Source organism: Molothrus aeneus, chromosome 30 (genome assembly GCF_037042795.1).
Source record: "Molothrus aeneus isolate 106 chromosome 30, BPBGC_Maene_1.0, whole genome shotgun sequence".
NCBI lineage: Eukaryota > Metazoa > Chordata > Aves > Passeriformes > Icteridae > Molothrus > Molothrus aeneus.
This window is the reverse complement of record NC_089675.1, coordinates 3,058,915-3,086,525: the sequence shown is the minus strand read 5'-3', so window position 1 is coordinate 3,086,525 and position 27,611 is coordinate 3,058,915. Positions and strand designations below refer to the sequence as shown.

The 27,611-nt window shown below is 57.6% G+C and overlaps 1 protein-coding gene across 1 annotated transcript; it reads left to right on the top strand.

Moving 5' to 3' along the window:
* The first annotated feature begins 1,543 nt into the window (after positions 1-1,543).
* On the top strand, positions 1,544-20,316 carry KRT80 (keratin 80). The gene is made up of 9 exons (XM_066567873.1): positions 1,544-2,093; positions 5,539-5,753; positions 12,795-12,855; positions 14,034-14,129; positions 16,948-17,112; positions 17,552-17,677; positions 18,169-18,389; positions 18,827-18,882; positions 18,957-20,316. Exons 1-9 carry the CDS (start codon positions 1,758-1,760, stop codon positions 19,124-19,126), a joined length of 1,446 nt encoding a protein of 481 aa, XP_066423970.1. The 5' UTR covers positions 1,544-1,757; the 3' UTR covers positions 19,127-20,316.
* Positions 20,317-27,611: the final 7,295 nt, after the last annotated feature.

Sequence of the window (27,611 nt, the reverse complement as noted above, 5' to 3'; positions counted from 1 at the left end):
CTGCCAAGGACCCACTGAGTGACCTGGTGTTCAAATGCATTTTCCCTGGAAAGGATGTTTGGGGAAGGTGGACGGGGGAAAACACCCCGTTCCTGGCCATATATTGCAATTCCACCTGGAGGAAAGGTCAACTCCACTGGAACAGGTCCCCTTCCCTGGGAATCCTTCCCAAACCACAGCTGCTCCTCAGCAGATGGTTCTTGTCAGAGCACAGATCCAACCTCTCCTTCCCTCACCTCCCTTGGAAGGGAAACTCCAGCGTGGAGCAGACCCAGAGCAGCAAAGCAGCAGCTTCCCCACAAAATGGAAATTGGGATGGCCAGAGAAGACCACCCCCCTTCCCAAGGATGCCACAAAGCAAGGCACAGATGGGAGCTCTTCTTTCCCAGGCTTTGCAGGAGAAATGGAGCCAAAGCAGGAAACCACGTCCAGGGTTTGTACCAAACAGGGATTTAAAGGTGGGATACCAGAGCTCATTGAAATTCAGAGGGGTTTTGTATCTCCAGCTTTTATAGGGCTTTTGGAGAATGGGAATGGGGCAGTCAAAGATGGACTTGGGCACCTGAGATCCACCTCAGGTCCAGAGGTTTTGGGGGTCTCTGGTGCTGCCCGAGCAGATGAATGAATAACCTCAGCACTCTTGGCCCACTCCCAGGGGTCTCAAAACCAGGCCTATCCTCCCTAAACCAGACCTATCTTCCCTAAAGCCACACCTACCATTTCTAAAAACAGATTTATCATCCCCGAACCCAGACCTATAACCCATAAACTAGACCTGACATCCCTAAAACCAGACCTATTATCCATAAACTAGACCTGACATCCCTAAAACCAGACCTGTTTTCCATAAACTAGGCCTAACATCCCTAAAACCAGACCTATTATCCATAAACTAGACCTAACATCCCTAAAACCAAAAAAACCAAAAAAACCATCCCGAAACCCTAAAACTGTTTTCCATAAACTAGGCCTAACATCCCTGAACCCAGACCTATTATCCATAAACTAGACCTGACATCCCTAAAACCAGATCTATCCTCTCTAAAACACCCAAGCACCAGACCATTCCCTGCTGTGCCCGTGTGGAGCAGGAGCAGCTCCAGCCACACCAAGCTTGGGATGCATTTCCCAAGTCTTTCTGTCTTTCTTTAGCCAATTCAGACTCTTTATGGTTTTAATCCCTCCTGTATTTATAAAAAAGAAAAAAGAAAAAAAAAAAAAAAAGAAAAAAAAAAGTATCACTGCTCCTTTCTGAAAATTTGGGCTGGAAAGCAGCCAGGGGCTGATGCCGGCTCCATGTGCCAAGTCTCTGTGCAGAGCTGTGCCTGGAGCAGTCCTTCCCAAGCCTGGCACCTCCAATTCCTTTCCTCACCTTTTAAGGATGAGGGAGGCAGCTGCTGGGGGCTGGAATTACCTGGGAGGGTTTGTTTTTGCTGTCAGGGCCTGAGTCCTCCTCACACAAACAAGCTCCTGAAGAAAGGAGGGAGCAGACAGAGGAGGGAATAGGAAGAAAAAAAAAAAAAACCAACATAGAAAAAAAGAAAGAAAAAAAGCCAACAGGTTGATCTGGATTTCCATCAAGGGTTCCACCCTCCTCCGTTTAATGAACATCGCAGAACAGGTGCTTGGAATTCATTAGCAGCCACAAGCGCAGCAGACGGAACCGCGCCGGCCCCGCCGCTCCTCTCTCGGAGGCAGCAGCCGCCGCAAACCTTCAGCCCTTCCCCGCCTCTCCCTCCCCCGGAGCCAGCCCGGCCATGACCAACCCCAGCTCTGCCTTCTCCAGCGGCTCGCTGTGCTCCGGGGAGGCGGCGGCGAGGATGAGCCGCGGCAGAGCCGCCGGGAGCCCGAGCCCGGAGCGCCGCAGCCCCGACGGCGGCACCAGCGACGGGCACGGCTCGCTGGGCAGCGACGGGCACGGCTCCCTGGGCAGCGGCTCCCCGGGCAGCCGGCGCTGCTCGCCCTTCCCCGGCGAGGGGCGGCTGCCGCCCCCCGTGCGCCTGGACATCGACACCGAGTTCCAGGCGGTGCGGCAGCAGGAGAAGGAGGACATCAAAGTGCTCAACAACCAGTTCGTGACCCTCATCGAGAAGGTAGGGACTGGGGCAGGGAGGGGTTCGGGGACCTGCCGGGGTCTGCAGCCACCCCGGGGAGGCTGGCACATCCGGCTAATTAGTTGTTAATCCGATTAGTTATTCCTTCCGAGCTCTCTGTCTGACGAGGGTTAGGGAGCATCCCTGGGGAAGGCACGGCTGGGGGCTGTGCTGTCACCCCGGGCAGCTCCTGGGGACCCCCAGAGCAGCCCCGGCAGAGTCCTGGGGGCACCGTGGGCAGGAGAGACCATAGTCAGAAGACACCACAGACAGGAGGCCTTGGCTCCCAGAGTGGCCAAACAGCCACCAGCAGTGACACCGAGTATGGCGGCAGCTCCAATTCTGGCTGCTGAAGAGAGCTGGAAATTCATCCCTGGAAACTCATCCCCAGGAACTCATCCCCACCTCCACCTGGGCAGTGCGGGGGGCTGGGGGACCCCCCAGCCACTGCCTCAGAGCTCCTGAGGAGAGAGGCCAAGAAAGAGCTGCTTTCATCTCTGCAGAGCCGGCAGAAGCAGAAGTTTCTCCAAGGAAAACAACTCCCAGAGCAGGCAGGTTCCTGCAGAGCCCTGCTCCGTAAACAGATGTAATCTCTGGGATTGCTTCATGCAGCTCTCCCTGCCAGCCTCCAGCAGCCCGGGATTGATTCATTTCAGCTCTGCGAGGACCTGAATTCACAGTGGGAAGGAGAAGGCCGAGGGAACATCTGCAGTGGATCTCTCAGGGGGGACAGTTGTGGCCAGTCACACCTGGCAGGGTCAACAGGGCCCAGCCTGGCTCTGTGGATGGGCACAGCCTCCTCCTGTGAGCCTTTCCAAGGCTGTGGCATTGGGAATTTGGAGAGCACCTGGTGTGGGAAACACCCAGACAGTAGAGGCTGGAATTTGGACTGTCCAGGTGGAGAGGCTGGGGTTTGCTGGGCCCTCAGAGCAGGGATGGGAGGAAGGGAAAGGCACAAAACCCCATGTGCCTGAGCCAGGCCTGTTCCCTGGCACCAGGGAGGGAAGAGCTGAGAGTTCCAGGTTTCCCCACAAACCCAACCCAGTGACCTCCTGATCCGTGTGGATCCTGGGAGAGGGACACCCCCTGGGCCAGGGGTTCAGGGACACAAACACCCCTTGGGCCCAGGTCTCCGACTGCAGCTCCTGAGCTCCTTTGAAGGCTTCAAGAGCTGCATCAAGGCTTTAAGAGCTGCATCAAGTGGCAGCTTCAGGCACCTGCCCCAGGCCCTCATTCCAGAGGAAGGGAATGGCGCTTCCTTGTCAAAGAGAACCTGGCTTTATAATCAGGGATTCAGATGTTCTCAATCCCCAGCAGGTGATTCCAGGGATAATTGACCATATAGCCATAGGAGTTTGGTGCTGGAGCTTTTCCAGCTGTTACAGATCTGCTGGTTCTTATTTTCCAGACAGATGGAAAAGAAGACAGGGAAAACCCAAGCCCTGGAGCCTCTGCTTGAGGGGAGGGTCTGTGAGGACCAGGCTTTGGCCACTTGTGTGTTCAGGCATGAAATTCCAGGGAATGAGGTGAAATCTAGGTGATCCTTCTTCAAAGCTTCTGCAAAGGCTCAGCAAGGGGGGATTTCCACTGAGGGGGACATTGCAGGAGTCACAGGTTCATGGAATGGTTTGGGTCAGGAGGAACCTTTAGGATCATCCAGTTCCAAGCAGATGTTGGAAGCCAAGATGGAACCAGTTGAGCGCAGGAATGGTTTGCTAACAGGAATGTGAGGGATAAATGGAGCAGCTGAGGATTAGGAAGGAGGTCAGGAATTAATTAAAGGTCAAAGATGGACCTGGAACAACAACCAACACAATCCATTCTCATCCCAGCAGGGAAGGATGAAGTCTCTAAGAGTGAGACCCAGAACATCCCAACTCTCCCATCCCTTCTGCTGGAAGCTCCCAAGCACTGGAATGGTTCTGCTTTGCTTGGCTGCTCTCTCTGTTCAGACAAGAAGGATTTGGAGAAAGATGGTGCCACATCTGGGTCAGCAGCTGGAATTCTGCCTCTTCTTTGGACCCCAGGCCAAGGCTGGAGGTCTGATGGCTCCTGCCCCCAGTGCCCCCAGTGCTCTGGGCACGGCATCGGCCCTGAGTCATCCCGGAATGCAACACGGGAAACTTGGAGGCAGCTCCGGCATCTCCAGCCAAAACGTGACTGGGGCTGCTCCCAGAGGTAGCAATTAGTCAATTAATTGGAGTTGGCCAAGAGCTTTGAAGATGAGAACTGTTAAACTTGGAGTGTTACTGGTGAGATTGGGAATATTGGGAAAGAGGAGCAGGTTCCTCAAAGGCGGGCGGTGGAAGGGCAGCGTTGTCCTCTCAGCCAGCACAAGGAGCTCACCTGGAGTCTGTAATTACCTGGGATGTTCTCCAGAGCTTTGTCTGAGCTGCTCTGCAATAAACCTGATTCATTTCCCTGAACCTCCATGCTGTAATCCCTGGCAGTCCAGAGGGTTCCCTCTCTTTGTGCTCTCTGGGGTAGGAAATCTGCCCTTCCCTGACCCTGGACGTCCCTGCGTGACCTGGGGTGGATCTGCAGCCTTGGCTTCACCAAGTTGGACTCAACACCTGGATCTGGTGATGCTGGAGGTGTTTCCAGTAGCCCATTGTCACACACAAAAGGGACAGAACTGGCCATTCCTATTGTCAGTGACTCCTTTACCCTGATGTCACCGTGTTTAGCCCAATGTGAATGGGTTTATTTTGATGTCACTGTGTTGCAGACATCTTTTCATTAAAAATCCTTTCGTAGGATTTTTTCCTTCTGAGAAGCTGAGAGGCCTCAGAAACAAAATGTAACCAATGGTTATCTGCTGCTGTGGAATGCAACAGGTGCATCTGGGATTGGTCTCATGTGGATGTTTGGAATTAATGGCCAGTCACGGCAGAGCTGGCTCTCTCTCTGCCCAAGCCACAGACCTTAGCCCAGCTTTCTGATGAGAACTTTTCCTTCTATTCTTTTAGTGTAGTTTTAATGTAATATACATATCATAAAATAATAAATCAAGCCTTCTGAAACATGGAGCCAGATCTACGTCTCTTCCCTCATCCTAAGACCCCTGTGACTACTGTCACATCACTGTTTATTTTGATGTCACCATATTTATTTTGATGTCATTATGTTTATTCCAATGCCACTGTGTTTATTTTGATGTCACTGTGTTCTATTGAGAAATTAATTAGTGGTTAACATGTAAAACCCCTAAAAGAGGAAGGTGTCCCTGCCTATGCCAGGGGATGGACCTGGGTGATCTTTAAGGTCCCTTCCAACCCAAACCATTCCATGGTTCCATAACCCTCCATCCTCAGGACTAGTTTGAAGGGATTTCTCATTCTTCCCTGGAAATCTGCTGGTTCTGAAGGTCTCCAACATCTCCTGCCCTGCCATGCTTTGACTGTGGCCCTCAGTGTCACTGACACCTCTGAAACCTCTCCCGTAGGTCCAGAGCTTGGAGCAGCAGAACAAGATCCTGACGACCAGGTGGAACTTCCTGAAGGACCAGGACAATTCCCACTCTGACTCGGACATCAAGGCCATCTATGAGCAGTATGTGAGCAAAATGAACCAGGAGATGAAGGCGCTCAACTACGAGCAGGAGAACCTGGAGTCGGAGCTGGCGAAGGTGCTGAGCACCATGGACGCCTTCCGGAGCAAGTAGGTGTCCCTGTCCCTCTGTCTGTCCATGCCCAGGGGGATTCAGTGAGCACAGGGAACAGCCCTGTGGGGTTGAGTTAACTCAGCCAGCCTGGAACATATTCCTAGTTTGGTGTGCACAGAAGGATGGATTTGGGAATTTAGGATCACAACTGGTTAATGAGAGGTGAAAGGAAAGCTGGAACAATGAAATTCCAAGGAGAGCAGGGTCTGAGAGGAGCCTCTGCCAGAGAATAACTCAGGGAATGGCATTGTTAGAGGGACAGCCATGAAAACAGGGAATGTTTATTCTCCACAAAATTAGCACAAGCCAGAACGTTGTCCCCAAGGTGATTTCTGGACCAGGCTGCTCTGTACAAAAAACAACGGTCTCATGGTGGGAAACAACTACATATTGGGAATTTTGGGGTGTTCTGGGCAGGGCCAGGAGTTGGATTTGATGATCCCTGTGTCTTCCAACTCAGGATATTAATCCTCACACAATGGGCTAGGAGGGACCTTTAGAATCATCCAGTGCCACCCTTGCCATGGGCAGGGACACCTTCCACTCAAAGCCCTGTCCAGCCTTGGGCACTTCCAGGGATCCAGGGGCAGCCACAGGGAAATCATTCCAGGCCCTCCCCACTCTCACAGGAAGGAATTCCTTCCCAATATCCCACCTATCCCTGCCCTCTTGGAAGCCATTTCCCCTTGTCCTCTGCCTCCATCCCTTGTCCCAAGTTCCTCTCCAGCTCCCCTGGTGTCCCTTGAGACACTGGAAGGGGCTCAAAGTTCTTCCTGGAGCTTTTTCCTCTTCAGGCTCACACACACCCATCCCACCCCTGCCATGGGCAGGGACACCTCTCACTATGCCAGGTTGCTCCAAGCCCCATCCAGCCTGGCCTTGGACACTTCCAGGGATGGGGCAGCCACAGGGAAATCCATTCCAGGCCCTCCCCACCCTCATAGGGAGGAATTCCTTCGTAAAGAAGGAATATTCTATTCCATGACTGTGGGATCTCTTCCTTTCCCCCTTCACCTGAAGCATTTCTGCCAAACTCTGCTCTGGCCAAAAGGTCAAAATTGTGCCCCAAATGGTCCTGACCTGGAATAGGGAGGCAGCCAAAGGTCGGGGAGGTGCAGGTGCCTCTTATCTCTGGGGAGCTCCTCTTATCTCTGGAGAGCTCTGAGATGAGCAGATAAGAGAGAGCAGCTGGGCCATGCCCGGTCACAGGGGAGCAGACAATACCTCCCTCATTATGGGGCTCATTTGCATCCCACAGGAGAATCCCAAATGAGCTCCTTTCCCTCCCACTGGCACCCAGCACCTTCCTGGAGCTCTGGAGGCTCCCATGGGGATTTGGGCTGTGCAGAGACTGTCCAACCCAAAGTGGTGCCAAGGGACTGGGGGAGCAGAAATCCCTGCTGGGATCCAAACCCACTCCTGAGATGAGGCACAAACTCTCCAAGGAGTTCAGTCCAAGGATTCTCCAGCTCCTTAAGCCCTGCTCCAGGTGGCTGCAAATTAGGGAAGGGCTGGCAGCTCCTTCTAACAGAGACCCAGCAGTGAAATGCCTTAATCAGCTCAGAGCAGGTCGGAATCATGGAATCACTCAGCTTGGAAAAGCCCTTGGAGATCATCAGGTCCATCCATCAACCCCCTACCACTGTGGTCACTTCTGACCCCACGTCCCCAGGTGTCACATCCACAGGGCTTTGGACACTTCCAGGGGTGGGGACTCCCTGGGCAGCCTGTGCCAGGGCTGGACAACCCTTTCCATGGAAATTTTTCCAAATATCCAACTTAAACCTCCTCTGATGGAATTTGAGGCTATTTTTCCCTTGTTCCCTGGGAGGGGATTCTGAATTCCACCTGGCTGTCCCTTCCCTTCAGGGGTTGTGCAGAGCCAGAAGGTTCCCCCTGGGCCTCCTTTTCCCCAGGCTGAGCCTCCCTAGGTCCCTCAGGAGTTCTCCAGACCCTTCCCTGGTGCTCCAGTCTTCCCCAGCTCCATTCCCATCCCTGGACTCTCTCCAGCCCCTCAGGGTCTTTCTTGTGAGGTGCTCAAAGCCCAGGATTCCAGGAGCCTCAGCGGTGCCAAGGACAGGAAGTGTTGGGAGGAATTTCACAGGAATAAGAACCAGGAGTTTGATTCTTCACCTTACACTGAAATCATCCTCCCAGGAGTCCTTCGAATGACATCCTAAATTGCCTAAAAAGTCCTAAATTCCTCATGGGAGGTGCTTGCCTGCTGTTTGTTTGGATAATGCAAAGGTCAGGAGCTGCCATCCCTGCAGGGAGCACCTGGCCCTTCCCTGAGGAAGCAGAATCCCAGACTGAGATGGGTAGGAAGGGACCCTGGCATTGACCTTCCACTCTCCCAGGGTGTCCCCAGGCCTTGGACACTTCAGGGATGGGGCAGCCCCAGTCTGTGCTCAGATCTGCACTCAGGAATTGCTGCAGAATTCCCAGCTCCCAACACTCCAGGGTTTTCCAACCTGATTTCTTAGGGATGAAGGTGCTGCCCAAAGGTTCTCCCCGTTGCATTTCTTGTGACTTTCCCAGTGACTTGGACAAGGGGATAGGACACAATTGGGGTGCTTTGCCCTTCAAAACTCATTCACAGGGAGAGAATTCCCAGGCCCCATCCAGCCCTGGCCCAGCCCAGGAGCATTTCTGGAGAAAATCTCCAGGCAAACCAGGCAAATCCAGGAGGTTTCTTTTCCCCAGGGAATTCTGGGGAAGGAAAAATGAAGAATTATTGCAACTTTCCTAAAACCCTCTAATTTTAAGAATTCCCACAAAGAACCAGTTGGATTTCCCGCTGGAGTGGTGCCCTCAGCCAGGCTGTGGCATTCTGGATGGAACACCCCAAATCCTCCAGGATGGGAAATGTGCCTGGGGGAGTCCCCCCATGAGGCCCTGAATTCATCCTGAGTCAGGGACTGCTTCCCAAACCCACCTGGATGGGACCCACTGGGACACTCCCACCTTCTCCTCAAAGGACTCTGCCATGGAGCAGCAATTCCAGAGGGATGGATGGATGGATGGATGGATGGATGGATGGATGGATGGATGGATGGATGGATGGATGGATGGATGGATGGACGGACACAGGGATGGATGGATGATGGATGGGTGGATGATGAATGGGTGGATGGATGGATGAGGGATGGATGGATGGATGGATGGATGATGGATTGGATTGATGGGTGGGTGGATGATGGATGGGTGGACAGACACAGGGATGGAGGGATGGATAATGGGTGGATGGATGGATGAGGGACGGACGGATGGATGGATGGATGGAGAGGGGACAGGCACATCCAGGAAGGAGCACAGGCACATCCAGGAGGGAGCACAGGAACACAGCCTGCCTGAGAGCTGCCTCCCTGGATTTTGCTCCATGGAAGGAGCCTGGGGCGAGCAGACGCTGTCTCAAGTGTGCCAAGTGCAGGAAGGGCTGGGTTTGCCCTCCTGCAGTGCCCCGGGATCATATCCCGCAGATAAAGGCTGGGATGTGCCTGTGGAATGCTCCAGCCCCAGCCCGGGGTGAGTCACGGGCCTGGAGCGTGGCAGGAGCGCGTTGGGCCGGCTGGGGCAGCTCTGGGGCAGCTCTGGGGCAGCTCTGCGCTGCCAGGAGCAGGGTTGTGACAGAGCCCGGGGTGGGGACAGACTGGGACAGAGTGGGGCACACTGGGACAGCCTGGGAGAGACTGGGAGAGACTGGGCCTGAGCTAAGAGGGAGAAGCAGGAAGGGGGGCTGCAGACAGGCACTGAGCTTGGCCTGGCACAGGGGGCTGCAGACAGGCACTGAGCTGAGCTTGGCCTGGCACAGGGGCTGCAGACAGGCACTGAGCTTGGCCCACACAGGGGCTGCAGACAGGCACTGAGCTTGGCCTGGCACAGGGGCTGCAGACAGGCACTGAGCTTGGCCTGGCACAGGGGCTGCAGACAGGCACTGAGCTTGGCCCACACAGGGGCTGCAGACAGGCACTGAGCTTGGCCCACACAGGGGCTGCAGACAGGCACTGAGCTTGGGCCAGCACAGGGGGCTACAGACAGGCACTGAGCTTGGGCCAGCACAGGGGCTGCAGACAGGCACTGAGCTTGGCCTGGCACAGGGGCTGCAGACAGGCACTGAGCTTGGCCTGGCACAGGGGCTGCAGACAGGCACTGAGCTTGGGCCAGCACAGGGGCTGCAGACAGGCACTGAGCTTGGCCTGGCACAGGGGCTGCAGACAGGCACTGAGCTTGGCCCACACAGGGGCTGCAGACAGGCACTGAGCTTGGCCCACACAGGGGCTGCAGACAGGCACTGAGCTTGGCCCACACAGGGGCTGCAGACAGGCACTGAGCTTGGCCCACACGAGGGCTACAGACAGGCACTGAGCTTGGCCTGGCACAGGGGCTGCAGACAGGCACTGAGCTTGGCCTGGCACAGGGGCTGCAGACAGGCACTGAGCTTGGGCCAGCACAGGGGCTGCAGACAGGCACTGAGCTTGGCCTGGCACAGGGGCTGCAGACAGGCACTGAGCTTGGCCCACACAGGGGCTGCAGACAGGCACTGAGCTTGGCCCACACAGGGGCTGCAGACAGGCACTGAGCTTGGCCCACACAGGGGCTGCAGACAGGCACTGAGCTTGGCCTGGCACAGGGGCTGCAGACAGGCACTGAGCTTGGCCTGGCACAGGGGCTGCAGACAGGCACTGAGCTTGGCCCACACAGGGGGCTGCAGACAGGCACTGAGCTTGGCCTGGCACAGGGGCTGCAGACAGGCACTGAGCTTGGGCCAGCACAGGGGGCTACAGACAGGCACTGAGCTTGGGCCACACAGGGGCTGCAGACAGGCACTGAGCTTGGCCCACACAGGGGCTGCAGACAGGCACTGAGCTTGGCCCACACAGGGGCTGCAGACAGGCACTGAGCTTGGCCCACACAGGGGCTGCAGACAGGCACTGAGCTTGGCCCACACAGGGGCTGCAGACAGGCACTGAGCTTGGCCCACACGAGGGCTACAGACAGGCACTGAGCTTGGCCTGGCACAGGGGGCTGCAGACAGGCACTGAGCTTGGCCCACACAGGGGCTGCAGACAGGCACTGAGCTTGGGCCAGCACAGGGGGCTACAGACAGGCACTGAGCTTGGGCCAGCACAGGGGGCTGCAGACAGGCACTGAGCTTGGCCATTCCAGCATTCCAGGCTGACATCCCAGGTGAGGAGCACAGAGCAGACAGGTAAATCCCATAAGCCCCTGCTGCCCACCCTTGGAAAAGCAGGGAAGGAGAGGGAGAGTTCAGCACCGAGGGGGACTCAGGAGGAACCCCAGTAGTGCCCAAAGCTGTGACTGTCACACAGCCCAGCCCTCATGGTCCCCTCAGTGAGGGACCTGCAGCTCCAGGGAGCTGCTTTGGATAATCCCAGCTCCGCTCCTGAGCACGGCTTCCCCCCTTTCCCAACATCTGCTCCCCTTCCCCAGGCACAGCTCCCCATTCCCACACTTTGTACACAGCAGGGAAGGCTCCCAAAAACCTTCTGGGCTCCTGAGAACCTTTGACTGGATGCACCAGACCCCAAACAGCAGCACAGGGCTGCATTCCTGATGTTCCTGTCCTCAGTCTCTTGGGAGACCCCATTTGCCCATTTTACCTCATTCCCAAAGGTCTCAGCTCCCCTTAGGCCCACTTGGTGACGTGTCCAAGCAGCACTGAAAGTCTGAGTTCACAGCTGGAACTGGGGGGCACTCTGGGGCCTCTTCCACCAAGAGAGACCCCGAGGGGCTGGAGTGTGACCAGAGCTGGGGATGGAGCTGGGGCTGGAGCTGGGGAGCTCCTGAGGGACCTGGGGGGGCTCAGCCTGGAGAAGAGGAGGCTCAGGAGGGACCTTGTGGCTCTGCACAGCTCCTGACAGGAGGGGACAGCCAGAGGGGATTGGGGTCTGCTCCCAGGGAACAACAGGACAAGGGAAATGGCCTCAGGCTGTGCCAGGGGAGGTTTAGCTGGATATTGGGAAAAATTCCTCACTGGAAAGGGTCCAGGCACTGGCACAGCTGCTCAGGGCAGGGGTGGAGCCACCAAAGCCGTGTGGCTGTGGCGCTTGGGGACACGGTCAGGGCTGGCCCTGGCAGTGCTGGGGGAGCAGCTGGACTCGATGTTCTCCAAGGGCTTTTCCAACCTTAATGATTCCATGGAATGCCATGTGCCCCTTAGGCTGAGGAGGGGCACATGAGGGATCAGGGAAGAGCAGGGGAGCCAGGAGCTCCCTGAGAGCTCAGCCTGCTCTGATCCAGCACTCCCAGTGCTCCCACACCTGTCCAGCTGCTGGGGGGACACCCCCCCCTCCCATGGTTCTGCTCTGACCCAGCTCTGCTGGGCCCCAAATGGACCCTGGGCCTTTCCTGGGGTTTGGGATCACCACACCCCTGTCCCAGGAGCCAACAAGGCTTGGAGCATTCCCCAGTTCCCACTCATATCCATTTGCCCCTGGACTGAGGCTTTGCTCCCTGGCCCTACCCTGACCCACCTGGATTTAAACACAGGGACTCCACCCCATCCTGGTTTGGTTTCCTTCCACTCCATGGGCAGTTTCCCATGAATTCCTTTGCCTGTGTGCCTTCACAAATCACCTGGGCTGAGTTATGACACCAGCCCAGAATTCTCAGATTTACCACACGCCAAAGTTTTCTCCTTTGGGCTTGGGAAGACTCCGACCCTGGAAGTGAAACTCTGAGGAAACATGAGCAGAATGGAAAAGGTTTGGGGTGAAATTGAGGAGTTTGGGCAGAGCCCAATCCCCACCCCTGTCCCTCATCCCTTTGTGAAGAACCTGAGGCTGCCCAGCCCCCAAATGAAATCCCAATTAAAGCTCCCTCCTCTCTGCTCTGGGATTCTTCATCCCAAAAGTGCTCCTGGTGTTCCAGGGCAGCTTCTTCTCACTCAATGCCTCAAGGAGGGGGGACAAGCAGGAAAAGCAGAAAGTTTGGATACTTTGGGGGTCTGAAGACAACTCTGAGTGTCCCTCCCTGAGTTTCCCTGTGGTTGATGCCATGCTGTGGGTGTTCTGCAGGTACGAGGATGAAATTCGCCTCTGCAGTGGGATGGAATTCACCTTCATGGAGCTCAAAAAGGTCAGCAGGAGGGGAAGGGGAATTTCCCACTGGATTGGCTCTACCCAGCCCTGCACAGCCAGGGGAGGGCCTGGAGGTGATCCAGGCTCAGCTGGTTTGGGATAACAAGGTCTGGAGGAGGACAGGGAGGGGATGAGTCCAATTCCACAGGAGGGTGAGCCTGGAGCACCCTGAAAATCCTGAAAATCCCCTGGCAGCACCTGGGGATCAGAGCATCATCATCCCTGCACCCTGGGATCTCTCCTGGTCACTGTCCCCATCCCTGCACCCTGGGATCTCTCCTGGTCACTGTCCCCATCCCTGCACCCCAGGATTTCCTGGTCACTGTCCCCATCCCTGCACCCTGGGATTTCCCTGGCCTGAGGGGTCCAAACCCTTCCCTGGCTGCCCCCTCCTCCCTGTGTTCCCTCTGGGTGCCATTAGAGTTGGGAAAGGCTGGAATTGATAAAGGATTTAAAGTTTTCCTTTGTTCCCTGCGGAGGGGCCACGCCCTGGGCAAACCCTGAGCAAAGCTCCCCCTCCAACAGGAGCCAGTGGTAATCAGCTGGAATTGGGATTTTATATCAAAACCCCCAATTTGGGGGCAGGATAAGGGTGTTGGAGAGAGGGAATGTTCCCCACAAATATCCATCCTGGCTAATTCCATGTTTTCCTTGGCACACTCCCCAGGAAGGGCATTTCCCAGACACTTTCCATGGGTGGCTCCCAAGTTTTCAAGTGGAGCCTTTTGTGGGGAGCAAAAGTTGGGAGGGGATGGTCCAGCCCTGCCTGGCCCTTCCACCACCAAGTCCCACAAAACAAAGGGAAAAGGTTCTCAAAGGAGCCTCCCCAGCTGGAGAGCAGCTCCAGACATCCCTGTTAATAAATCTGGGAATGGATTGGGAGCTCATCCCATGGGCAGAGACCCCTTCCCTTCCCTTCCCTTCCCTTCCCTTCCCTTCCCTTCCCTTCCCTTCCCTTCCCTTCCCTTCCCTTCCCTTCCCTTCCCTTCCCTTCCCTTCCCTTCCCTTCCCTTCCCTTCCCTTCCCTTCCCTTCCCGCTCCAAGCCCTGTCCAGCATGTCTGGAATGGGGAGCACTGGGAGTGACTGGCTGCAAATCCAGGTTTGGACTGATGAATCCCTTTCTACCCCTGATGAATCCCTTTCTACCCCTGATGAATCCCTTTCCATCCCTGCAGGATTTGGATGTGAGCACCTTGCACCGCACGGAGCTGGAGGTGAAGCTCAAAGGGCTCCAGGAGCTGCTGGAGCTGAAGAAAACCATCTATGAGCAGGTGGGAGCTCACCTGGAGAGGGCTGGGATGCTGGGGGAAACGGCATTTTGGGGACAGATCCTGGATTTCCACCCACGTGGGAGCTTGGCCAGGGTGTCACAGCCATTCCAGTGCTCAGGCAGGACCTGAGGAGTTGATCCCTCCCCTAAAAACAGCATTGGAATGGGACCAGAACATTCTTTCTGCCCCAGAGCCTCTGTGGGCGCTTGGGGTTCCCCTGGAACAGCCAAGAATTCCAACCTTATCCCAAACTGGCTGGTGGGGCTCAGTTCCTGCCCCCAGGGATGGGGTTTGCCCCAGACCTCGGCCCAGGTGAGCCAAATGTTCAGACTCCAGGAAGGACCCAAACCCCAGGACACCTGGAGAACCTGGATGCTCTGAAGCACAGTCCAGACTCCTCCTTTCCCAGGAAAACCAGGGGTCCCAGCCAGGAATGATTGCAGCCAGGGGGAAGGGCCTCCTTCAGAACACTGACTCAGGCCTGGAAAATGTCACCCAGCAGGATCAGCAGAGTGGGAACACTCATGATTTATCTAAATTCCAGCAATCCAAACAATTACAGTGCCTGGTGGAGGAGTATGAACATTCCATGTGGGAAACTGAGGCACGGAGAGGCTGGAGCTGCCTCCCAGCACAACTGCCCATGGAGGCTGATCTGCTCTAAAATGAGATTATTCCTCATGCAAGGCAATTTTAGCCCAGTTTTTTTGGAAATCAGGCCCTGCTCCAGGGTCACCACCTGATTTCCCACGGATCCCACAAAAAGCTGCAATTTTTAGCCCCTAATTAATGTAAAAATCTCATCCCCCAACCTTTCCTGTCTCACCTTCTCTGTGGATTCGATGACATCAGGTACAGGCACATTCCCAGGGGGAGGGAAAATGAGGTAAACTTTCCTTCTTGGGAAGGATCAAGAGAAAATAATTTATTAATTCTCATTAATAAATTACTAGTTTGGGGGTTTTATTCACCAAATGATCCAATATTCCAAGTAAACACAAATTTTCTCACCTGCTCCAAGATTAAGAAACTCATGGATTAAACAGCAGTGGGATAAAATCTCCCAATCATCCTGCTGTTTTGGATGTGTCTGTACTATCCCTCAGCCACAGAGCCCTTTGTGAGCCCAGCCAGGGAAGGGAAGGGATCAAGGAACACAATTCCTGCTCCAAAGGGACCTGAGCACAAAGGGGAGAACAAAGGAGAGGGAGGAGGAGAAGGAATTCCTGGTGCAAAGCAGGAGCTGCACCTGAAATAAGGGAGCAGCAAACCGGGGTCCAAGCCTGGATCCAAGCCTGGGTCCAAACCTGGATCCAAATCTGGATCCAAGCCTGGGTCCAAACCTGGGTCCAAACCTGGATCCAAGCCTGGGTCCAAACCTGGGTCCAAACCTGGATCCAAGCCTGGGTCCAAATCTGGATCCAAACCGGGGTCCAAACCTGGGTCCAAGCCTGGATCCAAATCTGGGTCCCAATCTGGGTCCAAACCTGGGTCCAAGCCTGGGTCCAAGCCTGGGTCCAAATCTGGGTCCAAGCCTGGATCCAAACCTGAATCCAAATCTGGGTCCAAATCTGGGTCCAAGCCTGGATCCAAACCTGAATCCAAGCCTGGGTCCAAGCCTGGGTCCAAGCCTGGATCCAAGCCTGGGTCCAAGCCTGGATCCAAACCGGGGTCCAAGCCTGGATCCAAGCCTGGGTCCAGGGGCCCTTCTAGTCACAGGGAGGGGAATTTGCAGCTATTTTTTTGCCCAGAGCAGATATCCTAGTGGTGGTCCCAGGGGTGCTCCTGCCTCCCTCCACACCGCCATTCCCAGGGCAGAGGAGTGGAGCAGCTCTGCCAGCCTGGATGTGCACAGGGAAGGCTCCTGGTTCCCTGAGGAGCCCTAAATCAGGCTCTGGCATCACAAAGAGCAGCCCCAACCCTGGTGGATCCCACAGCAGAGCTTGGAAAGGGCATTTTCCAGCCTCCCCAGGCTGTGGAGTGATCCACACTGCCTTTGTTTTCCCAAGACTCTCCCATTCAGCATGGATATCAGTGGATATTGATCTGTGATCATCAGCTCCAGCTCTGCTCCTGGAGAACTGACTGGACAAGAGGAAGTGCCAGGAGAGGTTTAGGTTGGATATTAGGGAAAATTCCTTCCTGGAAAGGGTTGTCCAGCCCTGGCATAGCTGCCCAGGGCAGGGGTGAAGTCCCTGTCCCTGGAAGTGCCCAAGGAATGTGTGGATGTGGCACCTGGGGACACAGCCAGGGGTGGCCTTGGCACTGCTGAGGAACAGTTGGAATCCAGATCCCACAGGTCTTTTCCAGCCTTAAGGATCCCAGGATTCTCCCTGCTCCTGGACTAGTCCAAAGGCACTGTTTTGTCAGATTTTGCCAGTTTGTATCCAAAGATCCCAAACCCCAACGTAACCTGAGTCTGGATTTTGTGGAGCAAATAATACCAGGTTCCCAACTCCAGAGAGTGAAAACTTGGGAATTGTCCCCCTCTCCACATGGAATCTGTTCTGCCAAGCACAGCCCACCCGGAGCTCTCTCTGACTACTGGGAATCTTGGATTTGACCAGATCCTGGGAAGAAGTTCTTCCCTGTGAGGGTGAGGAGGCCCTGGAATGGATTTCCCAGGGAAGCTGTGGCTGCTCCATCCCTGCAGTGTCCCAGGCCAGGCTGGACAGGGCTGGAGCAACCTGGGGCAGTGGGAGGTGTCCCTGCCATGGCAGGGCTGGGATGGGGTGGGCTTTGCTGTTCCTTCCCACCCAAACCATTCCATGAATGTCCAGCTCCGTGTTCTCTTTCCCGTTGTCCCGTGGCTCTGCAGGAACTGGAGGAGCTGCTGACGGAAATCAAGGACATTTCCGTGGTGCTGGGGATCGACAGCTGCTCCCGGCCGGACCTGGGCAGGATCGTGGAGGACGTCAGGGCCCAGTACGAGGCTCTGGCCCTGCGCAGCTGGGAGGAGGCTGAGGCCCTGACCCGGAGGAAGGTACCAGATCCCTGCTCCGAGCTGGGAGAGGCAGGGAAAGGACAGGAGGGATTGGCCTGGAGACAGCTGGGATGGGAGGGATGGACTGGGAATGGGAATGGAGGGAGGGACAAGGCACTATCCGTGATCAGCTCCAGACAGTAAATCCAGAGTTTTGTTACTCTGGGCTTTCCACGCTGGAGGAACCCAGCACATCTCCCAGTGGAGATGGAAATGTCCTTCCAGCTCTCCAAAGAGCAGGAATGTGACTGGTCCCAGGAGCCAGCTGAGCCTGGCACAGCCAGAGAGGATGGGAACAAGCCCCAGAGCTTTCCCCAAGTAATCCAGGTGATTCCAGGGCACCAGATCCAGAGCCACAGCCAGAGAGGACAGGAACAAGCCCCAGACCTTTGCCCAGGTAATCCAGGTGATGCCAGGGCACCTGTCCCTCTCTCCACAGCTCACCGACAGCAGCTCCCAGCCCGGCTCCTTCGGGGGGCACCTCCTGGACAGCCGGCGGGAAATCGCGGATCTGAACATCCGCATCCAGAAACTGCGCTCCTGCATCGTGTCCCAGAAGAGCCAGGTGAGTCCTGGGGGGGCAACAGGACAGGTGTGACCTGGGATAATGGGACAGGTGTTACCTGGGATGGGATAATGGGACAGGTGTGACCTGGGATGGGATAACGGGACAGGTGTGGGGTGGGATAATAGGACAGGTGTGTCCTGGGTGGGATAATGGGACCGGTGTCTTCTGGGATGGGATAACGGGACAGGTGTGTCCTGGGGTGGGATAACAGCATAGGTGTGTCCTGGGGGAAACAACCAGACAGATGTGTGCTGGGGTAGGATAACAGGACAGGTGTGTGCTGGGGTGGGATAACAGGACAGGTGTGTGCTGGGGTGGGATAACAGGACAGGTGTGTGCTGGGATAACAGGACAGGTGTGTCCTGGGGTGGGATAACAGGACAGGTGTGTGCTGGGATAACAGGACAGGTGTGTCCTGGGGTGGCATAACAGGACAGGTGTGGCATTCCCTCTCCCAAGCCCCCTCAGCTCCCTTTCCCACACCCCAGTGCCTGTACCTGGAGGAGCACATCCGCGAGGCTGGCGAGCAGGGGGAGGGGACCCTGAGGGACGCCAAGGCCAAGGTGGCGGGGCTGGAGGAGGCCCTGCAGCGCAGCAGGGAGCACATGGCTCACCTGGTCCGCGAGTACCAGGAGCTCATGAACATCAAACTGGCCCTGGACGTGGAGATCCTCACCTACAGGAAGCTCGTGGAAGGGGAGGAGAACAGGTGAGCCAGGATTCCTCTGCCTCAGCTGGGGAAGGGATGCACCAGGACACCTGGGGGGGATGGAGACATCAAGGAATCATGGAATGCTTTGGAACACAGTCCCACCCCCTGCCATGGGCAGGGACATTTCCATGGACAGGGACTCCTCCTAAAGCCCAGCTTGCCCAAATCCCAAGTTCTGAGTCAGGTACTGAAGGTTTGGTCAAAGGAGCAAATCCTGGTGGTTCCCAGCAGTTCAATCCCATTTCTTGCTCCCAAGTCCTCCTCAGACTCCCCAGGCTGAGGGTCCAGACCTTCTCCAGGTGCTTTGCCCAGGGGCTGTTGAAGCCCATCCTGGTCCTACCACCATCCCAACCCCCCCAGGCCAAACCCCAGCCCTTCCCAGCCCTCTGGGAGAGCTCCAGCCCTGTCCTCACTCTGTGTCCTTCCCTTCCCAGCATGGAGCAGCCCATCCCCACCATCATCAGTGCCGTCCACTCCCGGCCCAGGCCTCGTAAGTGCTTTGATCCGTCTGACCCAGGGAACGGGGGAATGGATGGAAGGGTTTTAACCTCCCCCTTGTGTCAGTTTCTGCCAGCACCCTGCGGAACTCGCGGCTCTTTGCGCGGGGCTCGGGGCCCACGGAGCCCAGCGGAGGCGGCCCCAGGAGGGACCAGGACGTGCCGGGGGCTCCGGGGGCTCCGGACACCGGGACCCGGCCCAAGCTCAGCCCCGGGGCCCCCGGGGAGTGCTCCTAGGAGAATGGGATGGACACGGATCCCAAGCACCTGGGAAGCTCCTCCTCCTGACCTCCAGCCTGCGTGCAAGGGATGAAGGATGAGGGTCCTGTCCAGGCTGTCCCCTGGCTTTCCACCATCCCAGTTCACAGCTCCACTCCCAGTTACAGCAGGAACCACCCCAGCACTTCAGGGACTCTCCCATTCCCTTCTCCTTCCTCTCCAGGGCTCCCTTCCCAGGGGATTGGCAGTCACCCCTTGGAATGTGCCCAGCCGAGGGAAGTGTCCCTACCCCAGTTTTAGCAGCTGCCATTGGTCCCTTTACTGCTGTTGCCAAACCCTTTCCTTGCTCTGACAGGGATTCCAAGGAAAGCACCATCCAAATTCCACACTGGGGCAGAGGGAGGAAAACAACCCCAGGGATGGATTTGTCACCAGGACTGACAGATCTGGTGACACCCTGGGGCACCCTTGGCCACCTCAGGGCATTCCCCTGCTTTCGGGGGGGCCCCTCATTCCTTCACCAAAGCTAAAATGCCTCAAAACTCTTGACTCCCATAATCCCTCCCTCTCTCCAGGCTCCACACAGCAGTTCCAGCTCCTAAAGTTGGGGTGTTTAAGTTGGTTCCTATTTAACTGCACTGGGAACAGCCTGGTTGGGGTTGGGAGGGACCTCAAAGCTCATCCCTTCCCACCCCTGCCACGGGCAGAGACACTTTCCACTGTCCCAGGTTCTCCCAGCTCTATCCAGCCTGTCCTTGGGATCTTCCAGGGATCCAGGGGCAGCCATGGCTGCTCTGGGAAATCCATTCAGGGCCTCACTACCCTCATAGAGAAGAATTTCCTTCCTAAAATCGAATCCAAATCTTCTCTCTTTCAGCCCAAAGCTGGAAAACTCCCTTGCCTTTGTATTTATTGACCTCAGCTTGTACCTGACCCCGCTGCCCCCATGGGCCAATCCCAATCCCGATGCTCCAGAGCTCCCAGAGCCAGCCCTGCAAGGGCCAGGTGGCCACAGGTGGGGGATGCTGTGGCCTCTTCCCAACCTCACCCACAATCCTGCAGTGTTTTCCTTCCTGGCCCCAGCCACTGCCACTCAGCCCCCCCGAATTCCCAGATTCTGGGTCCCCATTCCCACATTCCCGTAGGATAGGAAGCACAGCTCTGGCTCGCGGGGTTTGGCTGTCACAATAAAGTTCTGTCACTCAGAATCCTTCCTGTCCTTGGTTTTCTCTCAGCCTCCCACCACAGGCACTGGAGCAGCAGCTCCTTCCCAGCAGGACGGGGGGACCCAGCTGGGTCCTGGCAGTGATTCCAGGTGAGGCTGGAATCACTTCCCAGGGATTGGAAGGGCACCGCCCCGGGAGGAATGGTGAATCCTTAAAACCCAAAATCATGGACAAAGGGTCTCAAACTAGTCAAAGTTAGAAAGTGGTGAACCATGATTCAAGGGCACAGGGCCAGAGAGGCAGACATGGGGTGGGATCCAAGGTCTTGGGGACCAAATCTGGGAATGAGGGGAACACACTCAGCACTGCTCAGCTTCCCCTTCCCAAACTCCTGCCCCTCTCCAAAGGGGAATTCCTGCACACCTGGGCACCCATTTCCCTGCAGCCCCTCATTCCTTTTGGTGCTCCTTTACCCCCACAGGGACTTCCCTGGGAGATCCAAACCAGAGCAGGTTCCCTGGGGTGCTGGAGGACCCAAATTTGGGAGCAGCTTTGCTGTTTGCTGCTCACCTGGGGGACACTCTGCCCTTCCAGGGTCAGCTTCCCCTTCCCAAATTCCTCCTGTCCCTCTCCAAAGGGGGATTCCTGCACACCTGGGCAGGTCCACCCTGGACACCCACATTTTCCTGCAGCCCTTCATTCCAGAGGTGCCCTTGTGGATCACAGGTGCTCCCTGTTCCCCTGGGAGTCCAAAGTGCCCCCAAGGTGGCAGAGAACCCAAATTTGGGAGCTGCTCTCCAGGTCCAGGGCAGGGGAAGGGAGGCAGAGGATGGGAAGGACATTCCAGACCAGAGGAAAGAGTTCAATCCAGTTTCCCAGCCTGGCAGGATGGGGAAGGGAGGACTCTGAGCAGTTTGCAGTTGCTCCCAGGTGGGCAGGGTTAGTGCAGGGCTGCCTCTGGAGCCAGGAACCTGCAGAGCCCTTGGGAAAAGCCCTTCCCAGGCAGAGGAACAAAGCAGCTGGGAAGGGCTCTGTGCTCAGAGCAGCCCCATTCCCAGGACAGGAGCAGGAGCGGGGCTGGGATGAGGCTGGAATGGGAGCCTGGGACACCCCAGCTGGGGGAGCTCAGGGGCTCAGCTGAGACTTTCCCGCTGTTTTTCCTTCCTGACCTTGGATTTTGGGGATCTTTTTACTGTTTCTGAGCCTTCTCCACCCATGGGATTGGGAGGAGGCCACAGCAGGGGATTAAAGGGTTGGTTTGAGATTTGGGATTTTGGCCGCACTCCTGGACTCAGGTCCCTGTTCTGGGACAGACCCAACCCAGCATTGCCCTGTCCCACAGCTCCCAGCCCCAGCTCCCTCAGAGGGCACCAGAGAATGGCTCCACCCAGCAGAATTCCTGCCCTCCATTAAGGGGAGCTGAGCTGAGCTCTGCCTGGGCTGAGCCTTGGCTTTGGGAGGCCCATCCTGCCCCCTCCACCATCCCTCCCTCACTGGCACCCAGCCTCTTCCTCAGGGCAAATTCCCGTGGCTGTTCTCATCCCAGAGCCACAACCAGCCCCAATTCCAGCTGTAAATTCCCCAGGGAATTGCTGCAGGATCCAAGCAGCACCATCAGCTCAGGACCCCCCAAAAAAATCCCTCCCCCAGCCCTTCAAAAAAGGTCCTGGGCGCACCCCCATGTTGTCCAGATCAGTGCTGTCAATCCAGAATAACACACGCTGGATTTACCTTTATTTAGGGATAGAATGTGAAAAAAAGGGGAAACAGAGAAGGATGCAGTGGTGAAGGGCAGCCCCAGGATTGTCACGTCCCTGGTTTTGGCTCAAAATGCCACAAAATCCCACCTGGCTGCTTCCTAAAAATTCCTAAGGACTGAAAGGATCCTGAATTTGGTTGGAGTGGTGGTGGTGGTGGGGGACGTTGATGGAAAAGGTTTATGGAAAAAGGGATGGTTGTGTGATGGTTAGAGGGTGCTTGGGGGTGTGGAGGCATCACTCACCTTCTCAGATCCATGTAAAAAATGCATCACAGCCTGAGGATTGCTGGGAAAACCAGGGTTAGGGATTGTAATTAACTAATAAATGGGATAATTAACAGCATTCCCGTGTTTATGGCTCAATAATGGCATTTTATGGCCAGTTCCAGTGATCCCCTTCACTCAGTCACCCCTGGGGTGCCGGGGCACATTCCCCACGGGGATTTGGGAGCTGCTGAGGGCATCTGTGGGATCAGGGGATATTTATCCCTCTTATCTTCCAGGCCCCTCAGGAATCCACGGCCCAGCCCCCTCCAGGCCATGCCGTATCAGCTCCAGCCGCTCCCAAGGGTGATCCCATCCCTGCCTGGAGCCTCTCCAGGACCGGACACGTCAGATGTCCTGGAGGTCTCGGACGTGAGACATCCCAGGGGCGAATCCTGGGCTGCGGGGATGCCGGGAAGAGCATCAGGGAATCAGTCCCGGAGGCCGAAGCAGGGGGGGAAGCGGCTCAGGGAGCGCATCCCAGGATCTGCACACCTGGAGCGAGCTCCGGGCTCGGGGAGCACATCCCAGGATCTGCACACCTGGAGCGAGCTCCGGGCTCCCAGAGAGCATCCCGGGATCTGCACACCTGGAGCGAGCTCTGGGCTCGGGGAGCGCATCCCGGGATCTGCACACCTGGAGCGGCCAGGAGCGAGCTTGGGGAGCGCATCCCGGGATCTGCACACCTGGAGCGAGCTCCGGGCTTGGGGAGTGCATCCCGGGATTTGCGCACCTGGAGCGAGCTCCGGGCTCCCAGAGAGCATCCCGGGATCTGCACACCTGGAGCGAGCTCCGGGCTCCCAGAGAGCATCCCGGGATCTGCACACCTGGAGCGAGCTCCGGGCTCCCAGAGAGCATCCCAGGATCTGCACACCTGGAGCGAGCTCCGGGCTCGGAGAGTGCATCCCAGGATCTGCACACCTGGAGCGAGCTCCGGGCTCCGGGAGCGCATCCCGGGATCTGCACACCTGGAGCGAGCTCCGGGCTCGGGGAGCACATCCCGGGATCTGCACACCTGGAGCGAGCTCCGGGCTCGGGGAGCGCATCCCGGGATCTGCACACCTGGAGCGGCCAGGAGCGAGCTCGGGGAGTGCATCCCGGGATCTGCACACCTGGAGCAAGCTCCGGGCTCGGGGAGCACATCCCGGGATCTGCGCACCTGGAGCGAGCTCCGGGCTCGGGGAGCGCATCCCAGGATCTGCACACCTGGAGCGGCCAGGAGCGAGCTCGGGGAGCGCATCCTGGGATCTGCACACCTGGAGCGAGCTCTGGGCTCAGGGAGCGCATCCCAGGATCTGCGCACCTGGAGCGAGCTCCGGGCTCGGGGAGCGCATCCCAGGATCTGCGCACCTGGAGCGAGCTCCGGGCTCCCAGAGAGCATCCCGGGATCTGCACACCTGGAGCGAGCTCCGGGCTCGGGGAGCGCATCCCGGGATCTGCGCACCTGGAGCGAGCTCTGGGCTCGGGGAGTGCATCCCGGGATCTGCACACCTGGAGCGAGCTCCGGGCTCGGGGAGCGCATCCCGGGATCTGCACACCTGGAGCGAGCTCCGGGCTCGGGGAGTGCATCCCGGGATCTGCGCACCTGGAGCGGCCAGGAGCGAGCTCGGGGAGCGCATCCCGGGATCTGCGCACCTGGAGTGGCCAGGAGCGAGCTCGGGGAGCGCATCCCGGGATCTGCACACCTGGAGCGAGCTCCGGGCTCCGGGAGCGCATCCCGGGATCTGCACACCTGGAGCGAGCTCCGGGCTCGGGGAGCGCATCCCGGGATCTGCGCACCTGGAGCGGCCAGGAGCGAGCTCCGGGCTCCCTCTGCCGGGCAGGTGACGCTGCTGCAGCGCCTCCCCAAAAATCCCCAACAGTTCCCGGCCTCCTTCCACAGGCCCGGCCTGCGGAGAAAGGGAAACGGCTCCCGAGGAGCGAGGAACAGAGGGGATCATAAAGGGGACCCTACAGGGAATCATACAGGGGATCCTCCTACATGGGGTCCTACACAGGATCCTAGAGGGGATCTAAAGGAGACCCTACGGGCAATCCTACAGGGAAACTACACAGGATCCTACAGGGAAACTACACAGGATCCTACAGGGGATCCTCCTACAGGGGGTTCTACACGGGATCCTAGAGGGGATCTAAAGGAGACCCTACGGGCAATCCTACAGGGGATCTACACAGGATCCTACAGGGGATCCTACATGGGACTCTACAAGAGATCCTACAGGGGACCCTACTACAGGGGACCCTACAGGGGAATCCACACGGGACCCTACAGGGGTCCTACAGGGGTTCCTACAGGGGTTCCTACAGGGGTTCCTACAGGGGTTCCTAGAGGGGATCCTACAGGGAATCCTAGAGGGGATCCTACAGGGACCCTGCATGGGTCTCCACTGCCCAGAGGAGCTGTGGCTGCCCCATCCCTGGCCAGCCTGGACAAGGCTTGGAGCACCCGGGGATGGTGGGACCTGTCCCTGCCCACTGCTTTAAGGTCTCTTCCCCCTGACCCATTCCATGGTTCTGTGATCCAAAAGGGCATTTCTCATCCACCAGGAGCTCCCATCCAGCTGGGAATGATTCCTGGGATCCAGCCTGGCTGTTCCATTGCTCCCAGACTCACTGCAATCGCTCTGGGATGGTGAAACAGCTCCCAAGGTGAGGAACTCATCCCTGCATCTGATCCCACCTGGATCTGTCACCTTCCTTCCCTGGGCTCCCCTCCACCAGTCTCTGGCTGTGCTGAAATACCCCCGGGTCCTTTCTGACTCCACTTTTTTATCCTCTAAGGGCCAAATCCTCCAGGAACACACCCAAAACATCTTTATCAGGGGAAAAACCCCTTTCCCATCTGGAATCTCAGCTCACAGCCCCTCTGCTCCCCGGGAAACAGCTGCAGGTCCGAGCATTCCCGGTTTTCTTCCACCTCTCCTCCCTTCCCCAGTGGGTTTAGGGATGCACCCTCAGTCTGGGAGCAGCCAGGCCCTGTCCCATTCCTTCCCAGAGCCTGGAGAAATCCAGCACCAGCTGAATCCTGCTCAGCACCAGAGGGGAGCCAAACCCCCCCCCGACGTGTGCCAAGGGGTTAAATGTGTGGGAAGGGAGCTGGAAATGTCCTGGCACAGGGAACTGATGGCCCGGGGCTCCCACTCCAGTTCCAAACCCAGTTTAATCCACCCATCCCAGTTCTCCCACAGCTGCTCCCTCAGTTCCAGCCAGCCCCTGGCGTGACTCCAGTGGGACAGGAGGAGGGAGATGGGTGCTCCAGGCCCTCTCCTGGCCAGGCACAGCTGTTTGCAGGGATGCAAGTGGCTCTCCCCAGGAAATCAGCCATTGGGAAAAGGAGCTCCCCCACTTCAGGGAAAAGACAGGGGTGGGATTTCCCTTTCCTGCACCATCCTGGCCCAAACCGTGCCTCAGTTTCCTGGCTCTTTTCACCTGCAGCCTTGGGGAGGATGGGATTTGGGGAGGGATAATTTCGTTTTCCTACTGAAATGCTCCAGGACAGAGCAGGGAAGGGCTCAGCGGGGATTTGTCCCTGTCCCCAGGTTCGAGGGGATCACCAGCCCCACCCTGGGTGCCCAAACCCCTCCGGGAGCCCCAAATCCCCGGGCTGGCAGCAAACAAATCCCTGCATTGTGTCAGGGAGGGGAGGGGAGGGGAGGAGGAGGAGGAGGAGGAGGAGGAGGAGGAGGAGGGAGGGAGGGAGCCCGGCCCCATCGGCCCATCCCAGGGAGCGGCCGGCGCTGTTCTGTGCCCGTATAAGGCCAGGTTGGGCTCTCCCGGCCCAATCCGGGCAGGAATTGGGAACACCTGAGCCCGGCCCCGCCCAGGGGAGCCGAGCCTGCCCAGGTGAGCCGAGCTGCAGCCCCTCCCTCCCCGCCCAGCTGTGTCCGGTGGGAATTCCGCCCTGGGACAATGGCCCCGAGGCCCCAGGGCGGCCACACCGGCTCGGTTTTACGGCACCTTTCCCTCCCCCATTGCCAGCCATTCTTCACACAGAGGGAGGTGGAACAGTTCTCCCTCTGTCCCCCCCCGAGCCCGGCTGGGATCGCAATTCACCCCCCTAAAACCGCCTGGGACCGGGATTCACCCCCTGAGCCCAGCTGGGATTGCGATTCACCCCCCTAAGCCTGCCTGGGACAGGGATTCACCCCTCTAAACCCAGCTGGGATTTGGATTCACCCCCTGTGCCCGGGATGCACCCCTAAGCCCGCCTGGGATCGCAATTCACCCCCCTAAACCTGCCTGGGACTGGGATTCATCCCCCTAAACCCATCTGGGACCGGGATTCACCCCCTGAGCCCGGCTGGGATCACAATTCACCCTCTCTGTGCCCTGCTAGGATTGGAATTCATCCCCCTAAACCTACTTGAGATTGGGATTCATCCCCCTAAACCCATCTGGGACCAGGATTCACCCCCTGAGCCCGGCTGGGATCGCAATTCACCCTCTCTGTGCCCGGCTAGGATTGGGATTCATCCTCCTAAACCTGCCTGGGATCGGGATTCACCCTCAGTGCCCAGCTGAGATTGCAATTCACCCTCTCTGTGCCCAGCTGGGATTGGGATTTGTTCCCCTAAAACCACCTGGGACTGGAATTCACCCTCTCTGTGCCCAGCTGGGATTGGGATTCACCCCCTGAGCCCATCCAGGACCAGGATTCCCCTCCCTGGCGTCCCCAGCCCTGCTCTCTCTGATCCCAGCAGGATCTGGGGGCTCTGGGTCAGGGAATCGCGGCAGCCCCGGGATGGATGTGCCGGCCCCGGGATGGATGTGCCAGTCCTGGGATGGATGTGCCGGCCCCGGGATGGATGTGCCAGCCCCGGGATGGATGTGCCAGTCCCGGGATGGATGTGCCAGCCCAGGGATGGATGTGCCAGCCCTGGGATGGATGTGCCGGCCCAGGGATGGATGTGCCAGCCCAGGGATGGATGTGCCGGCCCCGGGATGGATGTGCCAGCCCCGGGATGTGCCAGCCCAGGGATGGATGTGCCGGCCCCGGGATGGATGTGCCGGCCCAGGGATGGATGTGCCAGCCCCGGGATGGATGTGCCGGCCCAGGGATGGATGTGCCGGCCCCGGGATGGATGTGCCAGTCCCGGGATGGATGTGCTAGTCCTGGGATGGATGTGCTAGTCCTGGGATGGATGTGCCAGCCCTGGGATGGATGTGCCGGCCCCGGGATGGATGTGCTAGTCCCGGGATGGATGTGCCAGCCCTGGGATGGATGTGCGAGTCCCAGGATGGATGTGCCGGCCCAGGGATGGATGTGCCAGCCCAGGGATGGATGTGCCAGTCCCAGGATGGATGTGCCGGCCCA

What these genes read in the sequence shown, in the direction of transcription:
- KRT80 (XM_066567873.1), top strand. Translation starts at nt 1,758, where the DNA reads ATGACCAACCCCAGCTCTGCCTTCTCCAGCGGCTCGCTGTGCTCCGGG. An exon ending in CCTTCATGGAGCTCAAAAAG is followed by an intron (nt 12,856 to 14,033) that starts GTCAGCAGGAGG and finishes CCATCCCTGCAG; the next exon opens with GATTTGGATGTGAGCACCTT. An exon ending in GTGGAAGGGGAGGAGAACAG is followed by an intron (nt 18,390 to 18,826) that starts GTGAGCCAGGAT and finishes TTCCCTTCCCAG; the next exon opens with CATGGAGCAGCCCATCCCCA.